The 25413-nt window shown below is 49.1% G+C and overlaps 7 protein-coding genes; 1 reads left to right on the top strand and 6 right to left on the bottom strand.

Moving 5' to 3' along the window:
- Positions 1 to 634: 634 nt before the first annotated feature.
- On the bottom strand, positions 635 to 1318 carry FFUJ_02474 (uncharacterized protein; the record flags this gene model as incomplete). XM_023574208.1 has 2 exons in its annotated part: positions 635 to 1240; positions 1298 to 1318. 2 exons carry the CDS (start codon positions 1316 to 1318, stop codon positions 635 to 637), a joined length of 627 nt encoding a protein of 208 aa, XP_023427607.1.
- A 6139-nt stretch (positions 1319 to 7457) lies between these two features.
- Positions 7458 to 8134, bottom strand: FFUJ_02473 (related to CYB2-L-lactate dehydrogenase (cytochrome b2); the record flags this gene model as incomplete). XM_023574207.1 has 2 exons in its annotated part: positions 7458 to 7863; positions 7914 to 8134. The coding sequence occupies 2 exons, from the start codon at positions 8132 to 8134 to the stop codon at positions 7458 to 7460; spliced, it is 627 nt and encodes a 208-aa protein (XP_023427606.1).
- Positions 8135 to 9730: 1596 nt separating this feature from the next.
- FFUJ_02472 (uncharacterized protein) lies at positions 9731 to 10720 on the top strand (the record flags this gene model as incomplete). The annotated part of the gene is made up of 1 exon (XM_023574205.1): positions 9731 to 10720. The coding sequence occupies one exon, from the start codon at positions 9731 to 9733 to the stop codon at positions 10718 to 10720; it is 990 nt and encodes a 329-aa protein (XP_023427605.1).
- Positions 10721 to 11808: 1088 nt separating this feature from the next.
- On the bottom strand, positions 11809 to 12729 carry FFUJ_02471 (uncharacterized protein; the record flags this gene model as incomplete). Its single annotated transcript, XM_023574204.1, has 1 exon — positions 11809 to 12729. The coding sequence occupies one exon, from the start codon at positions 12727 to 12729 to the stop codon at positions 11809 to 11811; it is 921 nt and encodes a 306-aa protein (XP_023427604.1).
- A 3861-nt stretch (positions 12730 to 16590) lies between these two features.
- Positions 16591 to 19848, bottom strand: FFUJ_02470 (related to SREBP cleavage activating protein; the record flags this gene model as incomplete). XM_023574203.1 has 2 exons in its annotated part: positions 16591 to 17525; positions 17580 to 19848. The coding sequence occupies 2 exons, from the start codon at positions 19846 to 19848 to the stop codon at positions 16591 to 16593; spliced, it is 3204 nt and encodes a 1067-aa protein (XP_023427603.1).
- A 3144-nt stretch (positions 19849 to 22992) lies between these two features.
- Positions 22993 to 23945, bottom strand: FFUJ_02469 (uncharacterized protein; the record flags this gene model as incomplete). XM_023574202.1 has 2 exons in its annotated part: positions 22993 to 23848; positions 23902 to 23945. The coding sequence occupies 2 exons, from the start codon at positions 23943 to 23945 to the stop codon at positions 22993 to 22995; spliced, it is 900 nt and encodes a 299-aa protein (XP_023427602.1).
- Positions 23946 to 24938: 993 nt separating this feature from the next.
- Positions 24939 to 25283, bottom strand: FFUJ_02468 (uncharacterized protein; the record flags this gene model as incomplete). The annotated part of the gene is made up of 1 exon (XM_023574201.1): positions 24939 to 25283. The coding sequence occupies one exon, from the start codon at positions 25281 to 25283 to the stop codon at positions 24939 to 24941; it is 345 nt and encodes a 114-aa protein (XP_023427601.1).
- Between the last annotated feature and the right edge of the window lie 130 nt (positions 25284 to 25413).

Below are 25413 nucleotides of genomic sequence, written 5' to 3'. Positions count from 1 at the left end.
GTGGTACTCATGGCTCAGAGAAAGCTCGCTTGGTCAACCCATATGGGTTTTGGGGATGAAGATACTCACGTATAGTGGGGGGATACTTTACGCTACTTTTGCAGTTTCGTTCTATCTTATAAAGTCGACGGAGAAAGGGGCCTGGACTTTTGTTTGACTACCTGAAGATGAAAAGGAAAAAGGGGGGGGGACATGAGCTTTCGTGGGGCGTTCAACCGGCCAGTGCTAGGCTTTCCACCTTGATCTTGGGTCGATCAGTATCAGTGATTGCCGGGCTGATGCTACTGTATATACCGAGCCAACTCAACACAGATAAGATGCGGAGTTTATGTAACTCTGGCGCAAGGAATGAAAGATGACAGCGGACTGAAGAGGGCCAGCATGTGAGAAGAGTCCAAAAACGGTGAATTGGCATCGCTATGCTAGCAAGGGCTGAAGTGTAGGTGCTGATTCCCTACCTTGCCCCTTAATGAAAGTAATTCAACTATCTACCTGCTTTCTTCCTTTGATGATGAGTTTCATTCCATATGCTGTGTCTAGCATCGTATCCAGTCCATCTGTCATATGCCCGGAGCGGCTGCCTTCTACTATGAGCCATTTGTAAGATATGTGCTTCTAAACACTCATCATATGATCAGTCACGTTCCTTCTTAACCGTGACAAAATGCTCGTTGAGATCCGGCGGAGCCCTCGGTCCAAGCATCCAGTCTTGCATTGCAAGCCATTCGCTCCAGTTGGATTCAGCGGCCTGTATCTCTTCCTCGGTAACGTTCTGTAGCGGTCTCAGAAATGGAACGGTTTGCCCATCGTCCATGTCATATTGAGTTTTGACTCTCAGCCAGTTATCGCTCTTAGCGGCAAACATGTAGTTTCTGCGCTCACTTTCGTGAACCCGTCCAATCCCAAGCACCCAATCGTCGCCAAAGAATCCATGGAGAACGGCAGGCGTATCGAATCCTGTCACTATGAGACGGCGAATGTAAGGAATGAGAGTGATTGAGGTAGATCCCAAGGGTAAAGTTCCAGTGACTGACCCTCTGGAGGAAGATGAAGATGAAGGAGGCCCATTGCGCGTCGGCGTTAGAGGATGTAGGTTTCCTTTCTGGAAAGGGAGCAGAATGTTGACGCAGGCAGCGACAGTTTGAACTGCTGGGCTATACTGAGCATGGTCGATAAAGTACCGAAGACAAGACAGGAACTTGGGATGCCATTCGAAAATGTCAAACTGGTCTTGTTGGAACTACTCATATGTTAGTCTGGCACTAAGTTTTGGAGGCTTGGTAAGCAAACCACGTACGACTGGAAACTGCGTCGACATAGTGGCCGAATGGAAGAGTTGTTTTATGGCTGGTATGAGGGCAAGGCAGCCGTTTTGCTGCAGACCTGGGAAGTGATAAAATTCAGGGGGGCTCGGAACCGTGATGGTTGCAGAAAATGAAGCGTCAAAGACGTAGCTAAAGCTAAGAGCAACTGTCTCTCGTAGCCAAACTACCTCACACTGAAAAAGGACGGCCCTCAGAAACACCAAGTCCGAGCCCTCACAATAACTTCAGGGTCTAGAAGAAGATAGTGACCCGATAGCGGGTACCTGAGTTCGCTTGGCAACAATTCGGTGAATAGAACTGCGTTGAAACAGAAGGGCCCACGAAAGGATCGGCAGTATAAGTCTGGACTGGCAGAGACTAGAGAGAGTTCCACCAGTGGAAGTAATGACGAGAAGGCGAATATGACTTTGATGGGGCGCGTAGTGTAATCTGAGATAGGTAGGATAGTCGAAGAATACCTAGATGAGCTAGAAGTCCTGAGCTGGTGATTGGCCGGTCGAAGCACTGGGATTTTTGAGTGGGTTGTATGGGCCCGGTGTAAGTCGACAATTAATGAGGCCGAGGACAAAGAGCTAGGCGAGTGTCGCACGGTGATATTTCGACCTGATTTGAATTGATTTGTACTGTGCTGTACCTCCAATACGCCGATATATAAGGTAGTAGGTATATTTGCTGGCTCAAGTCAGATGCTGAGATAGTCAAAACACACCAACCAACGATGTGTAAACCTTGACCTGATGTGCTTGTTGAGAAGGTTTGCAAAAAGTATGATAATATTTCCAAGATAGCAGTAGTTCATGCAGTAGGAGATTTGCTGATCGGGCAAACAACCATGGTATACAAGATGTTTGGTGGAGGTTGATAGAATGACAGTAGAGGGTAGTCGCAAAGGCTTAGCACTAACGTAGGCCAGGGCAGATACCTAGGTAGGTAAGTAGGTATATTGTGTTTATAAGATGGCTGGGTAATTGAAGAGGGCGTTGGAAGTACAAGGTGCCAGCGGTTGATGTGGTGAAAACGTGAATAAAAATAGAGTATGTAAGCACACGATAGGGCTTCGGCTGCCTTTCTTAGGTATGTTGTGTTGATATCAACCACAAACAGATAGATCCAATGGGATGCAGAGGTCAATTAGAGAAAATAAAGTAGTAGGTAAGGTAGGATATGTGAGAAGCAGGAAGGATCTGGGCAGTTATTATATTTCCGGGCAAATGGCAGGCATACCGAGAGGATTAGTACCTTCCTTGCCTCAAATTGTAACGCTCCAAAGAAGCAATAATATATGGGAAGTCATGGGTCAAGGTTGAGGCGAAAAAGTGGTCAATCAGTAAGAAAGGAAGTACTGAGGTAGAAGGAGGAGGTAACTGGAAGGACCAGAGGTAAGGTAAGGCAAAGGGTAAGGTGAGGTTGGTTCTCCTTCCTCCGTCCACCCATCTCAACCTAAACTTAATTTATAATAGTTAGCCGTACTTTCCTACGTAACCTACGCGCATCCAATGTGCAGGTAAGGTACCTCCTTACTGTACATACCTAGGTACGTTACAGGGCAGTTTAGGTCTGCCACCCCCTCCATTACATCTATTGGACAATTACCACTTCAACACAATGGACACTTTGTTTCTCTGAAAATGCCCATTTTTGACCTTGGAACCAATGCCCAGTCAGGCCGAAACACAACTAAACTTTCCAGGGTGAGTGGTGAATTGAGGTTAAGTGACAAGTGATCAGTGCTAAGCGAGCCTCTAAGTTACCACCTCATCCTTGTCTCGGTTGTCTCAACTCTCAACCCTCCTGCCCCTGTACAAACCTCACTTTTCTTCTTCAGCGGGAGGGAGCAGGAGCAGCATCATCGAGCCAGGAATGAGCCTAGACACTGACTGGTACATGCATGCATGCATGCACTAGACTAGACTATACTGGATTGCCCTTTCTTCACTCACCAACGGACTCCATTCGAGGGACTGTACGGCATCCCAGCGCCCTCCAAAACCACCGATTCGATACCCTCTGTCTGGCTCTGGGGCAGACCCCACGCCTGTCCGAGTCTAGCTGTGGTGCTACTGCACAGCTAAGCTGGAAAGGAACCCCATTTTCCGTGTTCCCATAGAGGTACTATACAGAGAGTAACCAGTCTGCTTGGTACAGAAAGCGACACATATCCAAAATGAGGCTCTTGACAATTCGAGCACGAGAACGAACCATTGAAGCCACTTGCGATCACAGTCCGCAATTAGAATTATTTCACGACAACCTCGTCATGCCAATGGTTGCACAAGCAGGCGCACAAACGCTCATTCAAGCACTCGTCATGCATCCAGCGGTACTCTCTCGGCTACCGCAGCCATCACCAAGTTCCAGGTACTTACTCCCGGTCGATCGACTCCCGTGCACGGGAGACCAGCGCCCACTCACGTTGGCGCAGGTGTGGTGCAGGTCCCATGCAAACCTGTGTCTTGTTGTTCACGCCCCTGTTCTTGTTAACTGCGTGTCATCGTCCGTGGCCCTGTAGTATCCATCCATACCTGGGTGTTGTTCCTTGGATGGACCTTACGGCGTTCCCGTCAAACGCGCTTGGATATCTAACTAAATTCTTCAGTCTATTCACTGGTCTGCTATATTTCAGCTCGCGAACTGCGCTAAGAACCGCTGACTTAAGTTCAATCCCTAAGCTCATCAGAGTTTATTCTCTGCTGTATACGAAAATCTTCGTGCCGTGCCTCTTTCTGAAGCACCAGTCTCTCCCTCTATGCTGTCTCCACCCCCGGCGCAGATCAAGAGCAAGAACGATCTTCATGTGTATTTTAATATTACTCAACAAAGCTGATGGTTGGCCCACGAGACCTCCTCAACTCCAAGACATTTAACAGGGGCCTGGAAAGAGGCTTGTCCGCTAATGCATCGTTCCCTCTTGTTCCAGGATCAGAGCTGAGGCGCAACAGGGGTCTAATGCTGATTCCAGCAGCTTGGTTGGTCAATCCTTACATCTTTAATGTCTTTTCCAGATTGATAGGGGCGCGGAACTCACGACCCAGTTCTACGGTTCTTAGCTGCCGGTTCTCTCAAAAACTAATGACAGCTACAGCCACCAGGTTGCCTAAATCTGGGAACCACCCACCCGGTGTCAGTTGACTCGACGAGAACAATATCGATAGTCTCAATGAGGGTCCAGACAGCTCGGGCCAGCATCTCTGCCACCGTGCCCGACACCATCGAGCTGTCGTATCGGCCATCAGTTCTCATCTACAAGGAATATCTAGACTTTAGAGGGCCGAGGCCCACTAACATCACAATTAGACAGTAACAACACAGACATTTGAGTGACAGCGGGATGCACTCCGCAAAAGGTCATGAAAAGCCAACAAGGCGATGGCACCTTTCAAAGAGGGCCAGGGCCCAGTCCCTGGGATGACTTAGAGAACCCCACAGATGGCATGCAATGGATGCCGACATTCTTACTCGTCATGACTCGTGCCGGGCCTGGCATAGTAGCAATGCAGATGAACGAGCAGTCAACCAACAAAGTGCAACGCTGTTATGGGCACCCAGGATCACGACATTGTTAGATGATATGCGGACAACAGCCCCATCACGTATCTTCCAATCACTAGGGACTGATAAGGATTGTTTGTGGGCCTGGCTCAGGTCCCTCAAGTACATACAGCTTCAGAACCCGGGAGGATCAGGCTACATGCTCCGCTTGGCATTAGTCGAGTGTATGTATTCCTGCTGGCCGACATGCGAGGGAACCGCTAATGTTGGCGATTCCAAGACAAATCTTTTTGACACAGCAGCTCTACTACATGATCGCTCAACTTATCCAAGCTCAGTTCCAGCGATGGACTGGAGGCAGAGGGCAGGTTCTGGGCCTCCCTGGAATTTCTAACCTAGGGGAATGACCCTGAGTGCAGAGCCTGGCCGTCTGGTTATAGTTGAGGAGTATGCAAACGATGTGTGCCTCTAGTTGTTCTGATTGGTTGTCAAACCCTGGCAGTTCCAGAATATTCAAAGGAATTGAAATTGGCAGCACCCAACAGTCTCAGAAAGTTCAAGATTAGATCTGCAACTCTGCTCTGGCGGCTCGGTTACCATTCCTTCGAGCAACCCCTATCAACAGAGTGGAGAATGTGTGACGCAGTTTTCAGCTGTGACCTTTGCAATACTGTTTCGATCCTGCGTCAAAAAAGCAACATCAAGCCTGTCATGGTCCAGAAACCCCAAGACAAGTATGTACATGGAGCTATCAGATCAAGTCGGTCCGGCGAGGGTAGTACGACTGTACTTGTGTAAGCGATATAACTCTAAAACCGCTGTTCATGGGTCAAACGCTATCATATCATATATATTGAGGCTGTTTGGGCCACGCATGGTGGTCCACAAAATCATTACAATTGTCCTGATAACGATTGATTGAGCGGTTTGTGTTTGGAACCGGCTGAAAAGCTGTAGAGTTACAGCACATTACAACTTTCTGGCGAGCCATTGAGACGACAAGCCTAATTTGGAGTGGCAACTGGATATACTTTGTCGAACTACCGACAAAAGGGTTTTACAGCCTCCCTCGCCTTGCCTTGGATGGTCCGATGATGTGACAACTGGAGCGAAGCGACTGAGGAAAAGTGAGAGAGGCGTGAGTTCAGTGTCTTGATGGACAAAAAGTCATTTAGGAAGTCTAACCAAGCGTTAGATCAAGCCATATCGCAGTGTAACGACTTGATGGTTGAACGTGCAGCTTTACGTCAAAGGATAAAATTATGCGCCGCTCTCCTACACGCATACTATGTACTGCAGTTTCGAAGGGAACCAATCATACAGTACATATGAAGAGGATGCTTGGAGTAGGACAATTCCCCTCTCAACACAGCAAGCTCCTGCACCTGGCATCATTGCAGATTGCGGGGAAAATGGCCTTGTCAATCGCATATGTTTTTCTCGGAGCGATCATGTAAGAAGCCGAGAGCCTCAACTGTCAATTGTCTTCCATGAAGACTTGCCCTGCCTACGGATGGTGGGTGTCCCGAGCCCAAGTTGGTTAGCGAGACATGAAACACGAAAGAGAGAAGAGAAAACATGGGGCGCATGAAGGTTCCAGTAGGTCGGGAACATGATGGTAGAAAGAAAGGGAAGAGCATTTATGTGGCAGCCTTGGACGTGCGTGATCGAGGACACACCGGATCTCTTGTGCTACCGGTCGAAAGCATAAGTCGAACTGATAGATCGAATGTCATGTCACACGAGCCACAGAATGATTGATGGTCAGAGGAGACAGATGCACAGTCGTAGGGCTGGCGGGTGACGGATAGCCGCAGGGATCTTCCTATCGTGTCGTGTCTACGGAGTAACAAGGAAAAGAAACGAAACGAGACGATGAATCAAAAGGTGGCTGGCAAACATGACGATTTTCTGGCTTCCGTCGCAGCAACGCCACAACAGGGGTAGCTCTTGGGGTGACACAAACACCCGTTTCTTACCAAGATCTGCTGCCCCTGTCGAAATGATCTGCTGCCGTCGCAATGTCTCGGATCGGTAATGGGTCCCGGGGCCGAAATATCACGGACATGTCAAGTGCAAGGCTTGCGAGGCTTGCGAGGCTTGCATGCTCAGTCTCTGGCGATCCATACAACACAGCACAATACTGGACCTTCTCCTTATTTCGTCGGACTTAGTGAGACAGCATTTTAGGGGTTCTTGGTGTCATCGATTCGACTATCTTCGCTTTACAATACTATACAATACAATACACTCCACGGAACCAATCTGAGGCTCGACTCCCCCTTGGACCAATGCAATGCAAGGAGGGTGGGATATGATGCTCTAGGAATTGTACGGATACCGTGCGTCGTGGATCTAGTGCATCTTGGCAAGTCTCTGCGTCGCTCGTGTGCTTGGTCTCGTTCGTGCAGGATCGTGACATGAGTCACTGGGCTTCTCCTGAGGATGCAGTATTGCAGGTTCTCCTTGGGTGCTTGGTAAGCCTGTCACATCTCGAATTGGAAACAGTACAGCCTGTCCCAAATATGCTAGTACGTAAGTCTTGTCTCGGCGAACTCGAGTGAGTAAACTGCCAAGGTGCATGTTCGAAGCGTACTGTAGCGTGTGTACTGTAGTGTAGTGTACTTTACTGTGTGTACTCTATCAGCCAGCGAGTGCCTTTCCTATCAGCTCCTTGGCCCTGTCGCTGTGGTTCATCTCGAGGGCCAGCTCCCGCCCCCTTTCTCCCATCTTGCCCCATGTCTTCTGAAGGATGCCTATCATCTTTGCCTCGTCCAGATCCGACTTCTTCTCAAAGTCGTCAAACTGATCGTCAAGAAAGACCAGGCATGCTGTGTCCTCAAGAACCTGTGTCTCTTCATCCGCCTTGAGGTTCTCCTTGCGGATCAGGGCAGCCACTCGAGCGCGGTCCTCCTCGGGAATGGGGGGTTGAATCTCTGGAGAAGCAAGGAGCTCGGCGACTTGAGCGGCGGCCTGAGCCTTGAGCTTTGCTCTCCAAGTCAAGTAGCCGGGACGAGTCATTGGGTAACTGCTTCGAGGGATCTCCCATCTGTGCATGTTTGTAAGCATTGGGACTTGAGAGGAGCTTAAGGTTCTGACCTTCGGAAGTGCTGTGCTCGACAGGCGAGCTGGAGAACAGGACTGGCGTCAGGGCATCGGCGGGCGAGCCACTTGGTCATCTTTTGAGCGTAGTTGAGCTCGAATTGGATCGTGGTTCCGTCAGGGGCTTCGACTGTCCTTGAATCTTGGGCATGAGCAGCGTCGATGAGCTCAAGGCCTCGAGCGTACTCGGCGGGGAGGGGAGGGAGATGGTCGGTCATTGTGAGGCCGTTGTTGATAGTCTGATACTGTCTAACTGTCTTTTCGGATGCTGTCCTGAACACTATGAGTCATCAGCGGACAGAAAAGAATCGGTTTTGAGAATGTATGGATATCTTTGAACTGTGTGTGATGAAGATGATAAGTCTCGAATGGTGTCGTGAGATGAGTCAGCAGCATTGGCAGGTGTCCCATTGGATCTAGTGTGCGTGGGTGCTGTGCTCCATGGGACTATCTCCGAGGACCAAGGTCACATCATGATATGGAAACAACAATACTTTCCATGCAGATTTAAGCATTTGTTCTAGAGCAATGCACCGTGTGTAAGTATAAGCACCTTGGTTAGTTCTAGTTGCTCAGCGGGACAACTGCAGTGGGTTATTGTTCTATGTGCCAGTGACGATGTTCGTCCCCAGGTGCAAAAGGCAGCACAAACAAGGAAATTCTGGTCATCCATTGTACGCTCTGCGTTCCTGGTATCCAATAGAAACAAGTGCATAGATAACATAGGCCATTGCTCGTTCTAACATCGCCCTGTGGTCCCGTGCCCAGTGAAGGAACCCCCCTAAGCGTCCGACGGGCCATAAACTAATCGAGCAGTGCAGTACTGACAGTGGCAAGCCAACTGTACATTGTTTCTGCACCTCGAGCCCAGCCTAGAAAGTATTTAATCTTGAATTTCGAAAGCGGCTGTGCTTGATTTCCCCATCTACCCTTACTCCTCATCACAGACCTCGAGTGTTTCCCTCTTCCTCAACATTCCCCTCAGAGCAATACTGCATCTACAAAGAACATATCTTGTAAAGGGAAGACAGTATCTTACTTTATTCCCTCCCGTCGCTTTCTTTTCCTTGCTATCATCACCCAGCCCGGTGCTGAACCCTTTGCTATCACCATTCTTTCTTGATTCTTCCTCGCGAGGCAAGATCTCGCTCGCTACTCATATCGAAGCATGTACAGGCTTGTCAGAGACTGTTGAGCATCAGTATTGACATATCGCAATAGCATTGACATCACACGAGCGCCGTGATAGGCTCTTTGCTTCCCGCCCTCGAAAACAGATGAACACGCGCTTCCTACCTCTTCTCCCTAGGTGAACACACCACTCACTACTCATTCGAGGTTTGTAGAGACTTGTTCAAGACTTATGAGCCTTACATGTTAAATCGTAGTGACAGTATCGACATCGACATCGACACGCAATCGTCGTAGTAGATCCGTCGTTTCGCAACACTCGAACACTCAAACACTACTTCTTGGTTCTGCTCTGCAGCACATATCAACTTCGCTTCTAGCCTCTAGGTATGTTCAGGGTCGATCGGGACTGACAGGCACATGATACTCACTAACTTTTGATGATAGCACTAGCATCAACGCATAGTCGTGGTTAGTTCCTTTGCTCAAGACACTTAGACTGTACCTCTTTATTCAGCTTCGACGCTCTACACCTCTCACTGCTCATCCTGAGGTATGCACAGGTTTGACGAGATGGATCTGATGAGTGCCAAATGCTAATTCGTGGTAAAGTGTCAGCATCATCACCATTCGGGCATACTCATGTTCAGTCCTACTCCTGATACCAGGACATCCGGCACATCATGCAGAGATTTCCCATCCCGCCGCCCACTTGGGCTGCATACAGACAGCATCAAGAATACTATGATCTTTTATACCAAGGACTCAATGGTTCCTGGTATAACCACAACACTGTTGTCCCCGGCTTCGTTGAGTTGCCAGCAGATTGTGTGCCCCGACCCCCGGCTGTCAACCAAGCATCGTCCTCTCGGGCGGGCCCGGATCCTATTAACCCTACTATGCACTGCGACAAGCAGCTCGGCAAACACTGCGACAAGGCCTGTTGTAAGCTCAAGCCCAAGGCTCGAGGTCGCCGTGTAACAATTGCCACTGCCAGTGATGAAGAGAATGGCGTTGTCACAGATACTGAAGGCAACATCACGGACAGCTCCAACCCTGTCGTCAAGAGCAAGATGACTACCAAGGCAAAGGGAAAGGATAAGGCGGTCCAGACTGATGATGATGCCTCGGCTGACGACGAGGAGTCTGATGATGAGGACGACGACTCTGATGATGAGGACGACGACTCTGATGATGAGGACGACGACTCTGATGATGAGGACGACGACTCTGGTGATGAGGACGACGACTCTGATGATGAGGACGACTCTGATGATGATGAAGAGTCCGACGAAGACTCTGATGATGACAACAACAAGATTGCGAAGTCCAATCACGTCTACGGGGCCATGTACCCTACGCATCACCACCCACAGCCTGATGCCCCTTGGGTCAAAGGAGACTGCGCCCTCCTTGCTACCATCGACAGCAAGTATAAGCGATCTCGCTGGCTCGAAATGCAGGCCAACTTCTACAATGTCACAGGACAAATGGTCCCTCTTGTATGCTTCAAGGCCAGATGCGAGCGCGTTGAGGCCGAGAAGGCGGAGCGTTCCAAGACCCGCGAACTCGAGAAACGCATGAACAAGGTCGAGGACTGGATTGCGAAACAGGAACGTGAGAAGTCGGCCGAGTCTGAGGACTCTGAGGACTCCGACAACTCGGATGAGTGATTCACTCCACTCGGATCAGCCAACATCGTGTCACGATAGGTGCGTTGCGTGAGTCTTTCTGACGGAATTTACCACAGAGTGACTCTCGACTGTTGCGAGTCTCTACAAATAGAGGCCAACATGCCCGGCCAAGACGATTGAGGGTTTGTTTCGTTATTGCTGTGTTTTTCTTGGTGTTAAGGGAGTAAAAGGGATAATTCGATAGATACCATCGTGATGGCTCAAGTGACGTTTTGGTAACTTAGACGGGGACAAATCTGAGACTCGGTCAATCATGGAAGCACAGCGAATTAGAGAAGAACAGAAAAATAAGCAAGCCGGGGGCATGTCTTAGGTATTTGTTTTTGGAAAAAAAGTAACATGCTTGCTACCTTGGTGATAAATATATCAGCTATTAACTGCGTGCGCCCGGAAATGCAACCGACACCTGGGCTTAACATCAAACTCCTTTCTCTATTTTCCTAACCTCGGTTCCATGCAGAACTAAAGCATAACCGTAGAAGCTAAAATTTTGTACAATATCTGATGATAAATAAATAGGGCAATGACCCAATGCAGATGCACAAAGATACAAATAGTTGTGGGTATCAAATAACAGGACAGAAGTGAAATAAGACCAAATGTGCGCCGAGGACAGTGTATGCCGGGATGGGCTGGGCTCTGAAGGGTGGAAGTCAATTGTAAATCAGCCGATTGATAGGTACAACACCGAAGAGTTCAACAACACCTGTCTCCAGGTGATGTGCGTTCCGATCCTCGGGCCAGAGTCACCATGGGAGGGCTTTGCTGTTTCATCAGCAAGCTAGTGCTTCCATGGCCTGATGCAAACTTGCGCTGTTCGTGTCGATATCTAAGATGCCCACAGGAATGTGATTTGATGTGGTGTTGCGGAACGGGCCGTTCGGCGTGAATCAAATTTGGGGCCCCTTTAGCGTGAGATGACTTAGACCCGAGCCGTGTTTCTGCTCATCTCAGTCGGTGTCGCTCAATTTGCTCCGGAGCCGTTCGTCAAGCTACCACAACTTTCTCGAGTTGTTACGAGTAATGTGGCCTGTGTTGGGTACAATGAGCAACTGACCATGCCCTCTTCAAATGGGGTTCTCCATTCCTGGAGGGGGAGTGGCTCTTGGCACGGGATTTTGGTTCACCACTGGAGGTTTACGTAGAGTACCACTGGTGCCGAGACCGCGTTTCATCATCTTGCCGAGGACCGTAACCAGCTCGCAAGCATCACCAAACATGTCGTCGTCCATTCCCTCCGTGGCCTCGTATACTTCCGCGATAGTGTCCTTGGCAACTTTCCGACTTCCTTCAGCATCGTGAACACATTCGTATAAGAAGGCAGCATATTCAGTTTTGACTGAGAGGCGAAGAGAGTGAGAGCCCCAGAGCATCGAGTCGGCAAGCTGGATAGCCTCCTGAAAATGCTGTTTTGCCTCGGGAAGGTAGTCTTTGGCTGGGATGAGAAAGTTGGGCGATAACGTAAAGTTTTGATCTTCAAACCCCGGGGGAGGCAACACTGGCCCCCCTTCGAGAGGGTGAGTTGGTTGAACAGAAGAGGGCCTAGATTCGACTTCCATGTCGGCAGCACGTCCCTTTCCCTTATCCAGGCGCGGCGTCAATACAGCAGTGACATCTGGCGTTTGTCTTCCCAAGTTCGAGACCGAGGGTGTGTTGCCAAAGAGAGCAAAAATATGTGAGAAAGAGGCACGAAGTTTGTAGGCGAGGACCTTGAGTTCGACATAGTTGCCAACCATTGGTATGACATATTGTTCAAGCATTACCTTGCCCTCTCGGGAGAGCCATATGATACGCAAGACGCGCCGTATCGCGTTAGGTGATGGCTCATAGTCAGGCCGGCGCTGCTTCTTTGCGGCAACAAGCTGTTCGGCAAGGTTGAGAGACAAGCCGAGAATCTTAAAGAGCATGCTGGCCAAGAGAGGATTGTCATTCTCGACAGCTTTGGCAAGCTTGCCGAGAAACTTCTGGTCGACTTCAGAGGACGCCATGCAGCTCAGCCGGTACGTTCAAGGTGAAACTTGGGGGTAGGTGGGCTAGGCGTAGAACGGTCCACGACTGAGACTAGGGACTTTGCTTTAGTTTAGATATATCGACTAGGGCGACAGAGGGGAGGGGCGACGAGGGTGGAGGAAATAGCCTCGCATATGAACCAAAGCACGGGTGTCAAGCGTCATAGACGACGACAACAGGACATGCGACGAAAGAGAAGCAGGGAAATGTGAGAATATGGAGGCAAGGAGAAGGAGGTTGGCTGAACTAACCGTTAACGAGCTCCACAGCTGCAGCAAAACGCACGGCGGGAACGACGCGAAGTGCGCGCAGGTCGTTGCAGCAGCTCACACGATGCAGCCCGGATGAGAGGCAGCCAGAGCGAACTGGGACTCGTAAGGCAGAGCCTATTACTTGGTCTGTAGAGGGGCGACTCTACAGGGACGGCGAGCCAAGTTGAAGGCGCGCAAGACAGCTGGCAAGCTGTGATTGGGTCCGATGCGTATTGGTGACTTTGACTCGGATTGTAGTGATTAGATGAGATTTGGGGATGCAGAACGACAGCGTCAGGAGAAGAACGAGTGACAGATGACGCTTAAAAGGCGCAGTATCGACCAAGGAAGCTTCCTGAAACCAATTGGCCTAATCCGAGTTCAGAGTCGAACTGTACGTGACGGCGCATACGCATGAACTGTCAAAAACCCCGGTGTTGATCAACTGCGGATGCTTCAACGTGCAATGACGACGAATAAGAAGCAGGTGAGTAAAACGCGAGATTGCGATTGAGGACCAAGACCACGGGGACTACAATGAAAAGCTCGATAACAAACGAACGAGAGACTAGCAGCAGGAAACAAACGCAGAATTAGCGGCACCGAATAGCATGGCGGAAGAACGAGCGACAGGATGGCAGGCTCGTTTGAAGGAAGTTATACGGCCAACCACTCGCGCGCGGTGTTGAAGACGGACGGGAGCGAGAGTGACCAGCAAACAAGGACAAGCCGAGGCGCCTCCAGGTTCAGCGAATGACTGGGGCAGGCGGTGAGCAGAGCGGGTAGCAGACAGTCCTAGGCCTGACAAGACGGTCAGTGGGTTGCTGACGGGGGTCTCTGTTCAAAGCCAGGTCTGTGAGATGGACGGACAGGCTAGACCAGGGGCCCTGAACACCAAAAGGCACCGCTATCAACAGTGCACCACTGAGCGTGGAGAGTCTCGACAAGGGTGGAAGGGTTCCAGAGCTTGTCGAGTCTGATCGGACGCTTGTTTGAAGATAATGATGAGAGATGACTGACAGGCGCAAGGACGATTTTTGATAGTCTCGAGGTTCAGTTGGAGTCTGATTTCAAGATCCGGTAAGTTATATCGTTGAGTAATGGTACGAATGCAATTTTATCGACTTCGATAGGTGGTTGATTCTGTTGGCAAGGTAAACAAAACTTGCTCTCGCCAAGTCGATCAAACAAGTGATAAAATGGGTGCTATTTTTGTCGTTCCAGATTGACGTCGTTTAAATGGACCTTTGCCTTCTGTACAAAGTTGCCAGATGCACCTCGATCGACATTGATGTGACACAATTTGAGGAATTGAAGATTCGAATTGTAAGATGAGACTGGAGAGAAGAGTTCAGAAGTGACACACGCGCCACAGAGAGCACAGCACAAGAGAGCGCAGCGCAGCACACGGGGGTTAGGTGAAAATCGACGCAGCACGACGCGGTACGTTTCGCAAAGACCGAGTGAACCCTACTCTGAGGGTCTTGGTAATAAGAGTGAAGAAAAAAACACGGACCCAGCGGGCAGGTGAGTTAGGTAAACGTTAAGGATATTCGAAATAGGTCAAAGTGCGAAGAGGCGGCGGGACCGATGTGTAAGGAGGCTGGGATATCGGCAATGTCAAAGCCAAGGCATGTAAGGAAGAAGAAAAGTTTGAGAGAAAAAAGTAAAACACAGAAACATCAGCGTCAGGTGGAAATGAGGTTCATGTCCGACGCACCTCCCTCCTGCATGCTCTTTCCTACCTGAACACGGCATGAACAGACAATTTTGGGCACAAAAAGGAAAGAGACCTTGGGTAGATGTCCTCCCTTCCTTCACTTCCATCTTGTGGCTTGTTCTCGACATGGATAGGTAGGCCCAGATTTTGAGTTTTATTTCCTAACTGGGCGTTTCCGTTGCAAGTCTAAGGTATCTAGGTATCTCATCTCTGTCTCATTGTAAAAGTTAATACTGCCATAGCTACCTACCTACTAAGGAAAGTAAGTAGGGTGGGTTACTCTCACATGAGAAGCTTTCAAAAGTTAATCTTAACTTTTTGAGCACATCCACCAGCGCAAATGTTACTCTGCTCCCCGTTGGACTGTACAGCTACAGTCAGATCTCAACGGTCTCCCCGAACTGGGAACATGCTTGACCGTTCAGTTTTACTTACGGAGTAGTGAAAGACACAATTACAAGAACAAATACGGAATAGCGAGTGTTCAAAAGACACACAGCTGACCCGCAGACTAACTCACTATCAACCACCGTCTCAGACTATAATGCACTGCGAGGCGACACTTCAACATCAGCGTCCGTATGTGGCTCAAGCCTGATGACCATTTAATTCATGCATGACAATGGAGAGCCGTTGGCCGTTGGCTATACGCAGTATGAGGTAATATGACCCATAGTTATCTGTCTGTAAGACTTGCTTGACATCGTCTCTATCATCCTCTGTCAGGCTTCAACGCAGCACAAGTGTAAGGTAGAAGATACCGCCCAAGTCACAACACATCTCACAATGATGATCTAGGCCTAATCACAGCGGTTTCAACCCTCTCCGCTTCTATCTTCCCCCATGGACATCAACTTGACACTTGTCTTTCAATCATTTTCATCCAATAGTTCCCATTTCTGGATGTACGCTGCTGACTTGGCCTTTAAATGTGATCCAAGTCTCTTTAACCAATCGTCGTCTACCCTGCACTTCCCAGCCACCTGAATTACAACTCCCACCATCTCGTGCGTATCTTCCCTTCCACTCAATCATGATCCGTCCGACATCACGGGTGGCCTCTCCTTATGCGACCGCCCTCTCGAACACGTAGCTTATGCAGAATCCAATTACTCGTCGCCTTGATCAGGCTAATTCTGCTATCTTCACTCACAGACCTCGCCCTGAGGATTTTGACTTACACGTCTCGGGGAGGAAAGAAAACTCAGGACCTTGACCCTAAGCGATAAAATTATTTAGTTAAATCTACCTTAAGTTTAGGATACCTTTTCTGAGTTTATTTTAACACCCTATATCAAGGTCTGGTGTTTTCTTGGCCCCCAGGCACGTTGACTACTCCATATAAGCCCCATATTCAGCTACGAACAAGCCTAGAATCCCAACCTCTCGGTTTTTTTTTGACAGCATCCCACTTCACGTCCTGTTTTTGCTTCTTACTCCTCGCTCAGCTCAGAAATCCCAACAAGGCAGACACATGACGGCAGCGGTGAGTTTTCTAATCGAGCTGCTGGTCCCTTAGTTTCAGCTGGTTTGTTGCCATATACCATTTAACCTCGTCCACCTTAGAGAGAATACAAACAGGCACAGACAGTAGTAATTGAGCACTGAGAAATATGAACATATGTTGCTACACTATCTACTCCCTTTAACACTGAAACCGTTTCCAATCATATATGGTATCCGCACCAGCCTGTTTGTGTGCCTTCTCCTGACTCCGATCGAATATTCCCAGCTATAGAAAATGACTCCGTTGCGCCTCTCTACTCCAACCCAGACGTGTGCGCCTAATACTCACAACAGTCCTTGCCTGCTAAATGCCCAAATGCCCAATATTCCGTGACAAAAAGCTCCAATCCTCGCTAGTAAGCCTAAGTCCAAGCTCTAGGTCGTACCAGTGCGCCTGGCTTTCGACGTCTGCTTCCGATATTCAAATTTTCCAAGCTCTTATCTGCCATACCATTCTCAAACCGCTCGTGCCCTCCAACTGTGACCAGTTTCACCACATTGCCAAAGCTAAAGGCAACTGATCGCTGGCCGACTCGAACCATGGGGCCAATGTCTGTCACGATCAAGTGTCCAGCTCTCTCGTTATCTTGAAATAGCGGTCGCGTCTCGTCAGTTCTTAACTGGCCACTCTGCGGCGCGGTCCAAATCTCCCAACGACCAAACATATCCCGTCCCGGTTCTTTGCGCGGGGATCGGTGTCGAAGCCCATCTGCTTTGTGCCGTCCGTTGGTTTCGACATCTAAAACTCGGGTTGGCTTTTGCCGAATGCCCACAACACAACCGTCAGATAGAACACTCCATGAGCCAGGGTTCTTTATATGTCTTTTTGTTTCCTTGACTGATTCCCACGCACACCAGCCTGGAGCTTCGGGGACCACAGAGCTTTGGTAATAAATCATGTCATGCTCTCCTGGAGGGACAAAGGTTTGTACAATGCAATCCCCTGACTCAGCTCCAGTATAACATAAGGTAAACCACGCAAGGCCATTGGACACTGGCTGTGAGGAAGGCCGAACGAAGAAAGCGCTTTGAAGTGAGCGCTGGGCCATGGGTTCCGTTGAAAACGTATAGACAAGATTGTAGTCTTCCATATCCACGAGATGAACGCGACTGATTCCTGCAATCAAGAAGAGACCCAGTGAAGAAAGAGGCACTACTTGATGAACTCCGTCTTGTTCAATGCCCTCAAGATGAACACTTCGGGAATTCCAGGAAAGCGTCTCTCTTGTCGCTGCGTGAACACAGCCTCTTCTAGATGCGGTGATAATGGCAATTAATGGCGCTGCCTGCTTGCTCCCTGTTTAAATGATATTAGTGCCTTAACCAACTCTCTGCAAAAAATAGTACTTACGCTTCCCGATCAGAGGTCTGACACATGTAAGTGGACTTCTACAGATGCCGTAGTCTGCCCCTTCTCCTGCTTCCGGCATGAATTCGGTAAGTGTCCCGTTTCTGCGTACGAGAACCAGTCGAGGGATATCGCTGTTTGTGTCGGACGAGCCGAAAAAGAAGGCCTCAGATTTCTGGCCTTGAAGGTTGACGGAGAGTGGAGGCCCCCAGACTTTGTCTTTTATGTTCCATAAAGCTATCTTGGTGGGTGATAATATGGCCAACCACTTGGAATTGTCATCGATAGTCATGGCGAGCACGGGAAAGGGGGCATCGTTTGTGCGGCAGCCATCAACGATGGTGTACGGGAATATGTCGTGCCGGGCATCCCAAACTTGTATTGTGCGATCCAATCCGACCGATACAACATGGCCATCGGCCGCTGCGGCAAGCATTACAACATCGAGTCTGTGCCCTCCGGTAAAAGACTTGACGTCAAGTGTGGGATCGGTATCCGAGTGACGATCATCGTCACTTTTGTCTTCCCACAGGAGGAACGATGTGAGCAGCCGGACACTCGCAATCACGACCAGAAGTATGACAACAAATCGAGTGAGTTGATGGTTGATGAAGTCATAAAGTGCCGGTAGTAGAGTCGGTTCCTTAAGATGAGGCATACGATCCGAACCTTTCATGACGAAGACAACCGGCTCAAATACTCTCGCAACGTAGCTATGTGCCGTGGGTCTGATGATGCTGATAATTTCTTGAGCCGTTTCGTGATCTTGTAAACGAAGCCAGGACTTAGGGCTGCGTGCTTGGTGTATGGAGTCCAGAGGGCTCTGTGACGAGCCACTGCTTTCCAGGGTGCCATGTCCTCGATGAAGGCGCGAAAAGAAGTTAAAGATAGTTCCTTCCTCGAAAAAGTGCCATTGGGCGATGAGGACGAAACCAAGCATGATGACGGTGCCTGCTATGCGTGTCGACAAGGTAGCTTTGCCTTGAAGTACAAGTTCCCACGTTCCCCGAGGCTTAAAATCAGAGCCTCTACGATTATGACGCATCGAAGCTTTGGCAAGCGCATCACTAAGTTCGGTACGGCGGACATCAACGCTGAGAACAGACAAGAAGAAGGTCGAAAGGTAAAAAAGGTCGAACACAATCGCGACAGTGGCAAATAAGCAGAAGGCCGAAACACCAGGGGACACCCAGCGTGAAAGCATCAACAGAAGAAACACGTTTTGCAGTGAGCTGGTGATAGCTGTATGGGCAGTTTCTCCAAATGCATTGCCAATACGGCTGCTTGTTGAGTCTTCAGGAGGAGTGAGGATGACGGCATTGATAAGCCTGAAGATATTCTCGAGACTCATGGAGAGAACAACAAGCGGGTAGGCTGCTCTTGGGATGCGTGATAGGTCAAGTCTGAAGATGGCGCACACGGTGAAGCTTGACATGACAGAGAAAGCGATCTGGGACACGACCGTGACAATGAGGCCAAACTTGGACTTGAAAGCCCTCAGTTTTGATAAGCTCATAAGGAAGTAGATTGACGTTAATACATACGCGACTGCAAGAATAGCTGTATCTTTGCGAGATATAGGGCGAAACTGAAACTCATAAAGCTGGCTCGAGGTTGACCGACCGTCAGACGGGTAGATGTCCCATTTATTGGAAACCTTGTCAGGTAACAAGCCGGCTTTTCTTTCCCACTGTTGGCCGACGGGCGAATCTCGTAGATAAATGAGTGTGATGACGAGAGCGTCTGCAGCAACGAGACGACGTTCCTCGAATCGTTTTCCACTAAAAACGATGGAGTGTCTGAGCGTGACATTGACTGATGTAGACTGAGTTTTTTTGTCGTTGACGGTTGCCAGGATATCAGGGTCGACTAATATGTTCTCTTTTATACAGTCCCAGTACTGAAGTGGCGAGTGAAAGAACCAAGACTGGTTATTCAGGCCGTTGATAGCATGGAAAGCATCCCGTTGAGTTGTCGAGAGATCGGCTCCTGGTTCTGGTAAAGAACGGGCAACATGTCGAGCGCGGATTGGGCGAAAGTTCTCAGTATTTCCAAGCAACTCATTTTGCAGTTCCAAGGCAGAAACGAGCAGGTCTTGTTCCAATGCCTGCATATAACTGCCATGAACCCAGATTGAGCGCATCATGACATCGGGACGAATGCTGGCAACATAATGTAGTGGCTGAGCGACAGTCCAAGCATGATGAGGGAGGTTAGAAGCGCCGTTGACATAGTCGCTTGTAAAGAGGTAAGGGATGGGATAAGTTAGCATGGTGGCCACGACGACCGAAACGAGGAGAGTTGCGACAACATGGCTGGCGGCGTATGATCCGTATCGATGAAGGGCGCTGCGTATAGGATGAGTAGGCGCGAGAACCGGAGCTTCCGTTGTTCTGCAACAGAATGTGAGCTGAAGACGGAGGACGGAGCTGGGGACGGAGACGGAGACGGAGAGCGGACGGAAGTACGGTAGGGATCGGGGCAAATAAGACTGACCCTCGGAGTGGGTACAGGAAGTACCAAATCATGAGGACGGCAGATGAGATTGGGGCCGGGTATTATCCCATGTACGAATAATTGGGAGTGAGAGCGAGAGAAAAGAGGCAAGATGGTCGGGGGCTGAAATGAAGCAAGAGCTTAAGCTTAAGCTTCGAAAGGTCGTGGAAGACGGCCGGCGTGACATGGACCAAAATGTCTGTTGATAAATTCGAGTTGAGTAATGGTGGTTCGATTCACCAGGGCGGGCAGGGCCGCCTGAGAGGACCAAAGGCCAGTCGTTGCTCGACAGAGCAAAGGTGAAGCCAGGACCCGCGGTAGCGACCAGGGCGCCTTGAGGCTCGTGTTAGTTAGCAATTTCCGAATTCCACAAGCGTCTTTAATGTCGGGTCATGCCAGATTCAGGGCAGAGCAGGTCACGAGACTTTGAAGATGCTTGGGAGCCGAACTTGGGAGGACAAGGACCAGGCGTGGCTTTTTAGGTAGATCGTGGCTCGCACAATGGTAGGGTAGTATCGAGATTCGATGGTCCGAGTGTTTGCGACAAGGTGTTGTAGGGGATAATTCTCAGGGGTTCTTGTCGTTCATAGGGTACCTGATTGAGCTTGTGATCGAGGAGGTGATGTTGATGAAGGACGTAAGAATAACCGACGTAGGTAGGTAGGCAGGTGGGCAGCTACGCCATGAGAATGAAAGTGGGAAACCCAACGTACTAAGTTAATAAAACTTAGGTTGAAACTAAGACGGGAGAGATAGCGGCGATGACACCAAGGCGCGATGCTAGGCCACCAAGCTACTGCCCTGGATCGATCTCCGAAGTCGACCTAAAAGCCATAAAGTCAAAAAAGATGGGCGTGCCTTCCCGTATCCAGGTCAAGGTGAGATTGAGTGCCGAGTGGGGATTGGATGTGTCCCTGAGAAGGAGAGGCCGAGAGAGGAACCTAAAAGTCGAAGGAACGAAGAAATCGAGACCGCGGCATTGATTGGAAATGGAATATCCCGACAAATCGGAGATCTTGAGTCTAGGTAGACTACTGTGCTCCGTAGAGGCTCAGAATTGAAGTAGACCGCGAATGGCAAGTGGAAGGGAGATCGACAAGACGCTAAAGGTTGGGCCTTGCTCTTTTTCTTCCCCATTAGCAGCATCTGCAGTACGGAGTATCGAGGCGGCAGGAAGAGGCCCATGTACTAATATCCTGTACCTTCTCCTTACAAATAACTGTCTTTGGTTGATGCGTTTTAGAAGAAAGACCCTGATTCACCGAGACGAGTGAGAGTAGCTACCTACGCTGGGTGTAGGGGGACAACGTGGGAGAAACACTACTGAAACAAATTGCCGATGGGTATGACGGGAATGCACCCAAGCATCAGCTGCGTCTCTCTACCTACCTACATAGTAGTTATTCTGTGCCCAAGAAATCAACGCAACAAGAGGCAAAAACAAGCCAAATGAACCCAGGAACCAAGGCCGTGGACCTGAACCTTGCAGCGAGTTCCCCCTGAAAGGCTTAGATCAGATCCACCAAGTGTCCCATTCTGGATCTACTTCCCGTTCTAAAGCGCTTCTCCACTTGGACTCTGGCTTGTGATACTTGGGCTGGTTGCACAAGAGCAATTTTGGCGTCGAGGTGAAATGAAATAACAGGGAAGACGCTGGTGAGCATTGGTCAGCCATCAAATAATGAATCACTTCTCAAGCCTCTAAAATTGCCAATGCTACCCGTTAAAGTAAGGAATTGCACTTGATACCACCCAATCGCCCTATTCTGGCAACCACTTCATACCCATGTCCTTGCTTCCCGCCTGAGCAATATCCTAACCAACGCTCCCAATAACTCAAGTCAGCTTGTTCAATTCAAGTCTAACCCCCTGACTTGCAAGTCAGGAAAAAAGGCTATAAGTCAAGTCTACCTAGGTCCTGACTTGCAAGTCAGCAAGTCAATATAGTAGAATTAGTAATATATAGGTACCTTTTACCTTTACTTTTAAGGAAATTCTATAAACCTAGGGTAGGTCTTTTTATCTTATCTTAGCTAATTAGTTAGCAGAAAAAAAAGCTCCCTGCGGGGCTTACCTTACCTAATTAGGCTAGACCTGTGATCTATAAGTCGACTTGTTTAATCCAATTCCAATTGGCTGAATTGTAGCCAATTCAAGCCTGACCCCCCCCACAAGTCAAGCCAATCAAAAAGTCGGCTTGAATTGAGTTGTTGGGAGCGTTGATCCTAACAGGAAATTCACAAAAGCAACTTCAACTTTTTCCCGTGTCATTGACTCACTTTTAGGTAGTTCGGCCCACCAACTCCAGCGCCAGCCCCAACTCCACCTCTACCGTTGCCATGAGCTGCCAAGTCATTTCCAACGCCTACATACCTTTCTTGGAGCCATGCTATGGCCATGTGGTTTTCACTGCAGAGGTTTCACTTCATTCAGCCATAATTGATGCAAGGGGGGCATGATATGAACTTCTATCAACCTGATTTGTCCCACACAAGACATGGCATCTATGCATTCTTTCAGCTCACAGCCCCCTCTGTCTAAGCTCAATGCCCCTCATTGGGGTCGGTATTATGTGAAGAAGAGACAGGAAGCGCTAGTGGAACACATCCTCCGACTCATCTCTGCCACGGGGAGGGGGTGTTGATTCTGCTCTGCCCGATGACTTCGCGAGACAACTGTGCTGATCATCGTTACCGATGAGTCGGTGAGTCTATCCTTGATTTGAAGCTGCTGAGATATGTGATTGAGTCTTCTGGGGAATACGTACCCAAGTTGTCTTTGTTGCTATACTCTTCTCAAATTGTTGAACACCAAACTACCCTCAACATAATCGAAACCATACGCGAGGTGCAATCATACCACTTTCTGATTGTATTGCAATTCTAAATTCCTCAAAAGACGAACCTGCTGAGGCAGAGTATTAGAGGCCTACCCTTAACAACTTGGCCTGTTCATGTTCCCGAATCTTTCTATACGCCTCCAAAACATCCGCCCTAGCCTCCTGCAACTCCTCTCTTCTCTTCAGACTGCCCGCAGCCTTGGGGATATTTCCAACATCCGCAGTAGCATCTTTAATCTTGATCTGTTTTGTCAAATTCTTGTTCAGCTCAGGTGGGGCTTGCGCCTGGTCGTGCACAGCAATCTTGGCTTCGGCTCTCTTCTTCTTCAACTCCTCCCAAGGGTCGTCGACCTTTCCACCCTTTCGTCGTGCTCGCTTGCCTGTCGCTTCGTTGAGTGTTGCTCGCGCAATTGCTGCAGCGCCAGTAGGGTCTTCGTCGAGTTCTCGCCCGATTTCTTCGTCTGCTTCTTCCTCTTTTTGCTCCTGGATCTTTCGCTCCTCTTCTCTCCATTGGGCGTAAAGTTTGTGCATGTTTCTCTCCTTTCGAGTGCGATAGACCTTGAACCCCTGCTCATCCTTGCCATCCTTGATGGCAGTCTTCTTGGTGAGGCCTGCGACTGGTAGTGAAGCATCGACTCGTTGAGCAAACGCCCTTAGATCTTCGCCTGGACGGATCTTGAGATCCTCTGCCTTTTGTTTTGCGGTTTTTGTATCTTCGCCGTCGTCGAGGCCAGATCTCACTTTCTTCCCCTGTGCGACAGACATGAGTCGTCTGAAAGCTCGAGGTGCATCATTGTCCTTGCGAGCCTTCTTGCCCTTCTTCGTCTTTGGTGCAATATCTTTTGTGTCTTCTGCATCCTTTTTCCCCTTTCCTGTTGTCGTCTTCTTCTTTCCTACTTGTAAAGGTCGTGCTCTTTGAGTCGGAGGGAGGTTGAAGCTATAAAAAAAAGTCAGTTGCGCATATGCAATCGAGACTAAAGATCGACGCACTCTGCTTCGTCATCTCCCCTCTTTCTTTTGTGCTTGTGAGGCATGTTGAAGTGCGCGGGTATATCTTTGGGCCTATCGAGGGCTTTCAGGAAGACTGAAAAATGGGATTTCTGTAGCGGCGTCGCTGAATCGTGCGTGAAACGGTCACAATTGTTGAAGATGAAACCTGAAGATGCAAGTTGCGAAAGTTGAGTTGCACCAAAAATTCTCTTATCGATAAGCGTCTCGAACCAAGTTAACCCCCACGGTGCCCAGAATGAGTACAGCTGCCAAAGAATAGCATAACCTCGGAATTGAAGTCTCAGTAAATAATGCAGCCTATTTAATTTCACTGGGATACAGTAGAAAGCGAGTTTCCTTTTTCAATCTAGGAGTCTTGGAATGATATTGGTAGGCCGAAGTAGCTCATCCTCGCCAATGTCTAAGTGGAGCCACTGTAGAGAACTTCCAGGCTGGGTTGTAAGACAATGGGTTTGAAGTTATGATGCTAATTGTCAAGTTAAACAATTGAACGGCATATATACTTTCGGTGTCCCTACTTGTTCCTTTGAGCACTATATATCTTACATCATTGAGGCTGTTTGAGAATGTCACTATCGGGCCAAGTACGGCAGACAGGCGTCTAAGTGAGGTGGGTGTAAGTGAAGGCTAGAATGAAATGGCCTGGACGAGTTATGAGATTCATATCACATTCTTGTAGAACAGAGGCAACACAAGTAATTCACAGGCTTGTATTCAAGAAAGTAGTAAATCGTCCCCATCCTCCTCCTTATAGCCGTCCAGATTCCACCTCGCGACTGATGAAACCGGTCAGCCTGGTATAAAAATGGCGTTCAAATGTCGGCGTCCCGTCACTCAAAGCCAGGTAAACAAAAGATTAATCAAGCCAGTTGAGTCCTCTCCTTGCCGAATCATCTCCATCTTCCTCCAATTTGTAATCCGAGAGCGAAATGCTCAGCCAAGTATTGTCGAGTTGTACAACTTCGCTCTCAAGAAGCCCAGTGGAGTAGTGAAGCCGTGAGTTGTAAAATAGTCATCTACATGACAGTGCAGGTCAGGGGGTAGCCGGGAGTTTGACCGTTGGCAGCTGGCTTCTTCATGACGCTGCAGGTCAAAGGATAGCCGGGAGTCTGGTTGTCCTTGGTGGGCTTGGCCATGACGGTGCAGGTGAGAGGGTAGCCAGGGGTCTGGGCGGTGGTGTTCTTGGTGGAAGGCATTTTGAAAGTTGGGGTTGAAAGACTTAGAAAAGTCGGAGAGTGTTCTGTATTGAGAATGGTGAAAAGAGTGATTGTTGTGCGTTGATGAGAATGAGATATGAGGGAAGATGGCCTGGTCTTTATACTTGGACTTGGCAGACTTGTCGTGGTAAGATTATCTAACATGATGGCGATAAAAGCGATGTTCGCGAGGAGTTGCAGTGTTGGCCGTGAAGCCTGTGATCCGTGCAAAAATGCTTAATATTGTTCTCGAGATGGTGTTGCTGCCAGACAAAAGAGTATCCGCCGCTAGTCC

The sequence above is a fragment of the Fusarium fujikuroi genome, chromosome FFUJ_chr03 (assembly GCF_900079805.1).
Source record: "Fusarium fujikuroi IMI 58289 draft genome, chromosome FFUJ_chr03".
NCBI lineage: Eukaryota > Fungi > Ascomycota > Sordariomycetes > Hypocreales > Nectriaceae > Fusarium > Fusarium fujikuroi.
This window is presented reverse-complemented; position numbering and strand designations above follow the sequence as displayed.